Below are 9,867 nucleotides of genomic sequence, written 5' to 3'. Positions count from 1 at the left end.
GTTCGGAATGGATGACTGTGATTTACAGTGTGTGGGGGGAGAAAAATGGTCTTTTTTTTTATTACTGTTTTACAGTGACCATAAATGGTTACAGTGACGACAGACTCATAGCACATCTGAATTGGCCTTTCTTCTCTTCTCTTTCATTCAAACACTACAGAGTCCGACTTTTCCAAGGTAGATCTGAGTTTATCAGACACAAAGCACAGGACACAGAACAACCATGCCTGACTAGAGCCTGTCCCTAGACCTGAAAACATAGATCTGCTTTCACTTTTGCTATCTTTTCTTTTTCCAGGGACTGCCAGTCAGTAATGTTTCTGTACAGTACTAGTCGGGGGATGGTTCATGCCTTATGTTCGTGGGGACCGACTATAAACCCTTAAGTGTCTGCTTAGGACAGGATATAAACCCGGTTTTTCTGTCATTCTGTGAGAGCTTGACATTTTCAAAACGTTCATAACAGCAGTGTTGGTAACTGTAAACTCCAGCTCAGTCCTGCATGTTGAGAATGAAGGAGACTGTTTAAATACACTGAGGTATGCGTCAGTATGACCAAGCAGAGATGGACGAGACTGGACTTGGCCTCAGTTGATCTGTGTTCATTTCTCAGTCAAATTTGGATCAAATCCATCTCTGCGCTTAAAGACATTGGGCCACCTGTGAGACCCGCCAGCTCCCTGAATGCCGGCACTGTTATGCTCCGTCAGGAGTGTAGGACATCCGTTCCTCCCGACAGTAGTTTTCAGCCTGGTTCTGACCGAGTTACCTGGTTTATTCAGTGGTTCTGACCGAGTTACCTGGTTTATTCAGTGGTTCTGATCCTGTTTCCACATTGGTCTTGGGTTTGGTGCTCCACTGAGAACCCCGGAGAGGCGTCCTATACGCCATCAAATGTTTGAAAAAGAGATTTTCAACACTATGTTTTCATCCTACATTTGTTCTCTCATTCTAAACCAAAAATGCAGTTTGTACTGTTTCCACAAATAGGGTTAGTCACAAACTCTGTTTCCCCTGGGAAAACCTTTATGCAGTTCTTGGTGTGTGTGTGTGTGTTAGGTCAACCACCCCCTGCGTTCTGACAGCTGTGTCTAAGGGTTATTTTTCATGAGTGGCAGTAGATACCAGAGCCTTATCTGGAGATTCTGATCAGTATAATCACCCATCTGTAGATCTGTCAAAATGTCTATACTGTAAGGATGCAACGCTGCCTAAATGACAGTAGTGTTGAGTTTAAAAACGTTGATGCTTACAGAACAGTGTTCACAATGCAACTCAAGCCGAGAGATGATAGGACATCATGAAAACTGAATGTTTGGTTTTATTTTGTCTCTTTTCCTTGTTCTTTGTTTGGCTGTCTGTCTGTCTGTCACTTTACTTTTTGCTGCTGTATAAATCTGTGAGAGCAAAGCCGAGTGAATCACAGAGCAGTAAAAATAATCCTGTTGAATGTTTAAGCCATGGTTGATTACTGGAAAATTTTCTGATGATTTGATGTGATGGTTTGATGACGGCTGTCGAGATGTTTTATCAAAACGCAAGCCATTTGTTCTTGATAGGCGAGACAGTCATTATGCAACAGACAATGCACCATTTAAAGCAAACGTCGCTTCACAGTCCGTCAGTACGTTTTTCATTTTAGTTTTCATTTACAGCGTACACAAACATGTTCGTAAGGAAAACATATGTCTCCGTGTATTACAGACTGATTATATAATTGCCATCAAGCAAATTTTAGGCTGTTTTGTCAGGTTATGAAATATCATGTTTTGTCAGTCATGTGAAAGAGTAAAAAGAAGATATTGACAAATATTAATACATGTTTATTAATATCAGTAAATATGAATAAATATCTGTATGGTTTGTAACAGGTTGCTGGCCACAGACAGTCATGGGTAAACATACTGTATGAGAGGAGTTGATTTGCTGTTGTCTGTGTGTGAGGTCTCTAATGTCAGCCTGTACGACTGTCGCCTGCTGAGGATGAGACTGAGAGTGAAGATGATGTACAACTGACTTCTGTGCACTTTTTGTCATGACCTTCAGAAGACTGATGTGGTACATTTGGGAGATTGTAGAAGTTGTGTTTTGTTTGGAAAATTCTCTTTTTTTTTATGTATAAAAGCATTCATCTTCAACTGCATGTTTGTGTCTGATTATTCACACATATGCTTTTATAATTAGTCTGGACTGATGTCCTTAAAATTTACCTTCATATGTAACACACAAAGTGCAGTTACCTACGGATTTATTTTAAGAAATTACATTACATCGCAAATTGTGAAAACGTATCTAAAGAGAGTGCAAACTATGTACCTTTTGCTAACATTAATATTATCATTCACCACATAGATGGTAATCGTACCACACATATGTTCAGTATGACATTCTTTACAACACCACCAAACTCGAGAAAATCAGCAAATGTTCACTTGTACAGGAATAAACCGTAAAGAGGGCCTTTTATTTTGAAGATTTTGCTACTTGTCATCCGGAAGTAAATATCGACACGTCTAATAATTGCTTTTCTCTGTCCACGATGAAACTCTCAAACAGTGTAATGGCTTGAAACTAAAACGCAACCGTATTTACGCGCACACGAGTATAACAGGTGGGTTCACTGTTTTCATTTTGTCACTGGTGTTGACATCTCCAAATGAGAACAGCCAGTCAGCCAACACTTCGGCAGTAGTTTTGCCGGCGAGATTAGCGGCCAGCTAAGTAAATCAGCGACAGTTATCCAATGTAGCTGACCAGTTACTTAATGCCCAGATTTTGTAGGTACTGGATGGAAGAACAGCGTGTAACTGACTCTTAAGCGTATAACAATGAGGTGTTGCCTTGACGTTAGGCCTCTCAGTTCTGTAAGCCGGTTTTATATACTGATCATTGAGTTAGTGGCTACCTATTAAGCTAACGCAACGAAAATTAGCGTAACTACTTTAAGATAGTAGATGATGGACAGTTCTCACTCCGGCCAGACACCGATGGCTGACGCACATTCTGCTGTCAAAATGTGGCAATTGTCCACCTCATTCTTCTAGAATATACGTCTCAGCCAAACATATGGGTGGTTGACTAGCAAGCGGCTCCGCTCAGCAGTATGTCGTTTAACATAGCTAAAAAGTGAGAGTAAGTTATGCCTTTGGTGAATAAAGTTTTCTCCAAGCTAAGTTATTATTTGATTCGTAATTTGAGCACGAGCCCAGCGAATTAACGAAAGAAGGTTCTTCGTAAGCAGCTACGCTCTGAAAACAGAGAAACCAGTGAATTCTGATGGACTAAGGGGTTTTTCGTCGCCCCAAACGCAGCATAGAGCTTGGACGGTGTGAAGTGACGTTTTCTTTCTTTTTTGAGAGAGAGAGATTGCAACGTTTTGTGTTTAACGTTAGTTTTCCCGCATAAACATTTTTTTTTCCAGGCGAATCATCTTGCTGGTTTGGACATGGCCGGCGCCAGAGTGCCGTTGGACGAGCGACATGTGACCGAGATCGGGCCTAAGGGGAAAGAGAGATCTCTGCCAGCGCTGGTGAGCTTTTACTGTCGTACTGTGAGTTTAGTTCTGCCAAAGCGATGCGTTTCTCTTCAAAGCACAGTAGCATTATTGTGTCTCTGAACACTAAGAATAAGAAGGAGATTCTTTGACTTAAAGAAAAATGTACTTAAGGGACTACAATCTTCTGAGGTTTGGGCTCAGAAGACATTTATGAGTGAGTGGCTGTAATGTCCAGCGTTAATAGATTAGGTCTGGAGTGTCGGCTTAGCTACACGCCCTTTAAACAGAGATTTTATTTAAGTGTATATGACTGGATGTTTGTTTGAGCACCCTGAGCGGAAAGAGGAGCGCAGTTTTCTGCCTTATAAACCTCCACTGGAGGACGGCTCCCCGGCGCAGGTGGAGGAGTTTTTGGAGCATGCTCAGTTCATCTCGGAGGACCTGGAGTGGCTCCTGTCCTTACCTCATGATAAGTTCTGGTGTCAGGTGGGTCACAGTTCTTGTATGCAGTTTTTCTTCCTCTAATCTCTTCAGATACCAAGCACTCTCTTTTGTGAATTTAGTGATGTGCATATGATTAATGTGACAGGTTAACTGTTAAAAGACACAGAGTTTTGTTACTTCAATTATCCGACAATATTAATTTCGAACGAGGCTCAGTAATAGCAGAGTAAGACTGGAACTTTGGGAGGCATCAGAGGAATAACACATTAGTGTGGACAAGTCTCATCTCTGCTGCCCCCTGCTGGTCCTGCAGGTAGTGTTTGATGAGTCTCTACAGAAGTGTCTGGATTCATACCTACGGCACGCCCCCCGTGGTCTGGACCCCGCCCTCCTGTCGTCTTCCCCAGCCGTGGCCGACATGCACCGCAGCCTTCATCGCTCCATGTTCATGGTCTTCCTCAGGATGGCCACGCATAAGGAGTCAAAGGTATGAGTCTGTCAGGGTCTGCAGTGTTTGTCGATTGATGGTCATTATCCACTGACCAAAAGAGAAGTACTACAACCTCCAACTGGTTTTTGGCTTGTCTTATAACATGGCTTATAACATGTCTTATAACATGGCTCACTTAAGACGTTTGGGAATGTCTGTTTGCTTGTTTTGTTATTTTGGGGGTTTTTTAGTCCTCGTAAGGAGCCAAAGGTTTAGATTTTGTTATGTGGTCTTTTCAGTTAGACAGGGGAAAAAAAGTTCCTACAAAGAATCCCTGACGTGTTCTGTCTGCCTCAGTATGATCATATGTTTGGAGTAAATGCTTGTTCTTTGAGGAGTGATCCCTCTTTATGAGGTAATAGGATCTGACTGATGCACTTATTGTAAGTCGCTTTGGCTAAAAGCGTCTGCTAAATACCAAATTTTAAATTGATTGGAGAACGGGTCTGCATGTAACAAATCAAAGATGTGGCATATTTTAAACATGTGATTCTCTGCTGGTTATCAGATGAGAAATATTTTCTTCTCACAACCCCAGAGGTTTTATTCATTTTTCATTATGGTATTTCTGCTTCATGGAACTCTGTATATTGATATTTGGGAATCGTTGTGTTTCCCCGTCAGGAAAACTTCTTGACACCCGCTGTGTTCGGAGAAATCATCTACAATAACTTCCTGTTCGACATTCCGAAGATCCTGGACCTCTGTGTACTGTTTGGAAAAGGAAATTCCCAACTGCTTCACAAAATGATTGGTACATATTTCTCTCTGTTTCATCAAGTCCCACTGCACGCTGTTTACCAGAACCTTTACCAGAACCAGTGTGTTTCATCAACTCCCACTGCACGCTGTTTACCAAAACTTTTACCAGAACCAGTGTGTTTCATCAAGTCCCACTGCACGCTGTTTACCAGAACCTTTACCAGAACCAGTGTGTTTCATCAAGTCCCACTGCACACTGTTTACCAAAACTTTTACCAGAACCAGTGTGTTTCATCAAGTTCCACTGCACGCTGTTTACCATAACCTTTACTAGAACCAGTGTGTTTCCTTCAGCATAATGAAAACCAGTAATGTGGTCAGCGATTGATCAAGAGTATTGATACTTTATCAATAAGCAACTGCATTAGTTTTAAAAATTAACATGAGATAATGTTAGTAAATGCGTGTGTTAGTGTGGGTGTGTGTGTGAGCATGTGTGTGTGCGTGTGCATGTGTGTGTGCGTATATGGTATTAATGATTTGGCTTTTCATTAGCATTGTTTACCTTTCAGACAACATATTTACCCAGCAGCCCAGTTACTATGGAGACCTGGATGATACAGTTCCCTCGATGATCCAGGTAAGAACAGTTGCTGCTCATCATTACTCCCTCTGCTTTGACCTTTGACCTCATGGGCAGTGCTGTGTTGATAAAGATGATTGTCACTGAGTCTGGTATGACCTTTGACCTCATGGGCAGTGCTGTGTTGATAAAGATGACGATCATCGCTCAGTCTGGTGTGACCTTTGACCTTATGGGCAGTGCTGTGTGGATGATCATTTCCTGTGACTGTAGACGTGAGGTGTGTACTCATTGCTTTAGGTCCTGGACATGATTCTGGAGAAGTGTGGTTTACAGACAGGGGGAGCCTGTGCCAACGAACCACTCAAACTGACAGCCCACAATCCACACGCTGCTATGACCATGAATGAGGAGGTGACCACACACACACACGCACACACACACACGCGCACACACACTCTTTCTCTGTCACACACAGTTATTCTTCCAGAGTGGCTCATTATAGACCTTTCATCATCTTTAGTCTCCCAGTAACTGCAGATTCACAGCCACATCTGCCTCTGGGAGTTCTGACTGTTTGTGTGAGGGGTGAACGGGATATTAAAGATTCTGATGGATCTGGTTTGTGTTTGTGTTTGTGCGTGTGTGTGCGTGTGTTTGTGTTTGTGTGTGTGGAAACAGGACCTGGTGGACCTGGTTCTGTATCTGTGTGACACCTGCAGTACTATCCATTCCTTCTTGGACATCTTCCCTAAAGCCTGTCTCACCTTCCACAGACATGGCTTCCTCTACAGGTCAGTCAACGCTCACCTCTACACACACACACACACACACACACACACATATACATACAGACATACACAGACCCACACAAACAGGTGAATCCAGGCACACACACCAGGGACACACAACATGTGCGTACACACGGGTTAGCACATGCACACGTTCAAACACACACACACACACACACATACACATACACACAAACACACACTCACGCACACACTTACAAACTCTTGATATACTAGCTTCAGATTAACTCTGGTCATTTTGATAAACACATAAAATCCTGTGATTGTATGTGGTTTTGGATGAAGCTGCGTCTCTGAGCACAGATCCAGGAGTGACAGTAACCCTCAGTGGTGGAAACTCACTGCCTTTTTTCTCCTGATCCCAGACTGGTCTCATTCTATGAAGTGCTCATACCTGAACTGGAGAAAGCTGTGAAGAAGAGAAACTTCGATAAGAAGTTAGTGTTGTCTCACACACACTCACACACACACACACACACACAGAGGCATGTCATTGATTGGTTGATTGATTGATTGATTGATTGATTGGTTGGTTGGTTGGTTGATTGATTGATTGATTAGCCTCCAGGAGGATCTGTGGAGGAGAGTGTCTCATTCACGGAGGAGAATGGTGGAAATCGCTCACCTCATTCTTCACCACACGTGCCTGCAGCCGATTCTAGAAGGGTAAACACTCGCTCAGTCACACACTCATACAGACGCACACACTCATGTTCTTACACACGTATGGACACATTCACTCAGTCACTCAGACACACAAACTCTCCATCCCACTCACATGAACACAAGACTCACATACACTCACGCACACTGACTCTCATACACACACACACTCACGCACACTGACTCTCATACACACACACACTCACGCACACTGACTCTCATACACATACACACACACACACTGACTCTCATACACACACACACTCACGCACACTGACTCTCATACACACACACACTCACGCACACTGACTCTCATACACACACACACACTCACGCACACTGACTCTCATACACACACACACACTCACGCACACTGACTCTCATACACATACACACACACACACTCACGCACACTGACTCTCATACACACACACACTCACGCACACTGACTCTCATACACATACACACACACACACTCACGCACACTTACTCTCATACACACACACACTCACGCACACTGACTCTCATACACACACACACTCACGCACACTGACTCTCATACACACACACACTCACGCACACTGACTCTCATACACACACACACTCACGCACACTGACTCTCATACACACACACACACACGCACACTGACTCTCATACACACACACACACTCACGCACACTGACTCTCATACACATACACACACACGCACACTGACTCTCATACACACACACACACTCACGCACACTGACTCTCATACACATACACACACACACACTCACGCACACTGACTCTCATACACATACACACACACACACTCACGCACACTGACTCTCATACACACACACACACACACACGCACACTGACTCTCATACACACACACACTCACGCACACTGACTCTCATACACACACACACACTCACGCACACTGACTCTCCTACACACACACACACACACACGCACACTGACTCTCATACACACACACACACACACACACACGCGCGCACTGACTCTCATACACACACACACACACACACGCACACTGACTCTCACGCACACGCACACTGACTCTCTCACACACGCACACGCACACTGACTCTCACACACGCACATGCACACTGACTCTCACACACGCACATGCACACTGACTCTCACACACGCACATGCACACTGACTCTCTCACACACGCACACGCACACTGACTCTCACACACGCACATGCACACTGACTCTCACACACGCACATGCACACTGACTCTCACACACGCACACGCACACTGACTCTCACACACACACACGCACACACTGACTCTCATAGACACACACACACACACTCTCTCTCTCTCTCTCTCTCTCTCTCTCTCTCTCTCGCCCTCACTCTCTACCCGTCTGTCTACATGACTTTGTTTCTCTTTAGCTGTGTGGCTGGACATTGGTGTGTGTCTTAAATTCACATGTCCTCACAAAGCCTGTGTGTAAACTATCCAGTGTTTCTCTCACAGTTCAGAGAACATCGCAGCCAGTGTTGAGGATCTGCTGCAGAGCTTCACTGCCTTCCTGCAGGAGAAAAGGTACTGCATCCGGTCTGATCAGCTCACTGTCACACTGCAAACACAACATGTGTACTGTAGCACCTCTCAGAGCTCAGACTAGTGATGTGTATGCTGGCCACACAGCTGTGACAGTGAACTCTGTCAGAGCACATGTATGATTGTCTGTCACTTGATAAATGTATGGATGAGTATTTCTATAGGTGAATAATGCGTTGATGAGTATTCGTACAGGTGAATAATGCACTGATGAGTATTCGTATAAGTGAATAATGTGTTGATGAGTATTCGTACAGGTGAATAATGCACTGATGAGTATTCGTACAGGTGAATAATGCGTTGATTAGTATTCGTACAGGTGAATAATGTGTTGATGAGTATTCGTACAGGTGAATAATGTGTTGATGAGTATTCGTACAGGTGAATAATGTGTTGATGAGTATTCGTACAGGTGAATAATGTGTTGATGAGTATTCGTACAGGTGAATAATGTGTTGATGAGTATTCGTACAGGTGAATAATGCGTTGATGAGTATTCGTATAGGTGAATAATGCGTTGATGAGTATTCGTACAGGTGAATAATGCGTTGATGAGTATTCGTACAGCTGAATAATGCGTTGATGAGTATTCGTACAGCTGAATAATGCGTTGATGAGTATTCGTACAGGTGAATAATGTGTTGATGAGTATTCGTACAGGTGAATAATGCGTTGATGAGTATTCGTATAGGTGAATAATGTGTTGGGTATTTGCTCTTTCAGATTCCTGGTAGATTATGATGAGGAGTTTCCAGTGGGAGACGACATCAGTCTGCTCCAGCAGGCCTTCCCTCATCTGTATCCTTACACACACACACACACACACACTCTCACACACGCGCGCACACACACACACACGCACACTCAGGGACACAGACACACACGCGCGCGCACACACACACATGCACACACACCCCCACACGCACACACACCCCCACACGCACACATGCACACACACGCACACATGCGCACACGCGCACACACATGCACACAAACACACACACACACACTCACCCACACATATTTTACACAACATATACACACATTCATATCATTGGAGAGAGAGAAGTCTGGACCTATTGCTGAGGGC

At 43.9% G+C, this 9,867-nt stretch overlaps 1 protein-coding gene across 1 annotated transcript in view; it reads left to right on the top strand.

Annotated features, from left to right (window-relative positions):
• The first annotated feature begins 2,522 nt into the window (after positions 1–2,522).
• The window catches only part of ascc2 (activating signal cointegrator 1 complex subunit 2), an 11,769-nt gene continuing 4,424 nt past the window's right edge, over positions 2,523–9,867 (top strand). Inside the window, exons 1-12 of the mRNA XM_030791262.1 lie at positions 2,523–2,611; positions 3,422–3,529; positions 3,824–3,982; positions 4,254–4,427; positions 5,055–5,184; positions 5,705–5,772; positions 6,016–6,129; positions 6,397–6,509; positions 6,893–6,964; positions 7,089–7,193; positions 8,691–8,759; positions 9,501–9,575. Coding sequence (XP_030647122.1) covers positions 3,446–3,529; positions 3,824–3,982; positions 4,254–4,427; positions 5,055–5,184; positions 5,705–5,772; positions 6,016–6,129; positions 6,397–6,509; positions 6,893–6,964; positions 7,089–7,193; positions 8,691–8,759; positions 9,501–9,575 — 1,163 coding nt within the window. The 5' untranslated portion in view covers positions 2,523–2,611; positions 3,422–3,445. The remainder of the gene's footprint in view (positions 2,612–3,421; positions 3,530–3,823; positions 3,983–4,253; positions 4,428–5,054; positions 5,185–5,704; positions 5,773–6,015; positions 6,130–6,396; positions 6,510–6,892; positions 6,965–7,088; positions 7,194–8,690; positions 8,760–9,500; positions 9,576–9,867) is intronic.

The sequence above is a fragment of the Chanos chanos genome, chromosome 14 (genome assembly GCF_902362185.1).
Source record: "Chanos chanos chromosome 14, fChaCha1.1, whole genome shotgun sequence".
NCBI classification, from domain to species: Eukaryota; Metazoa; Chordata; class Actinopteri; order Gonorynchiformes; family Chanidae; genus Chanos; species Chanos chanos.
This window is presented reverse-complemented; position numbering and strand designations above follow the sequence as displayed.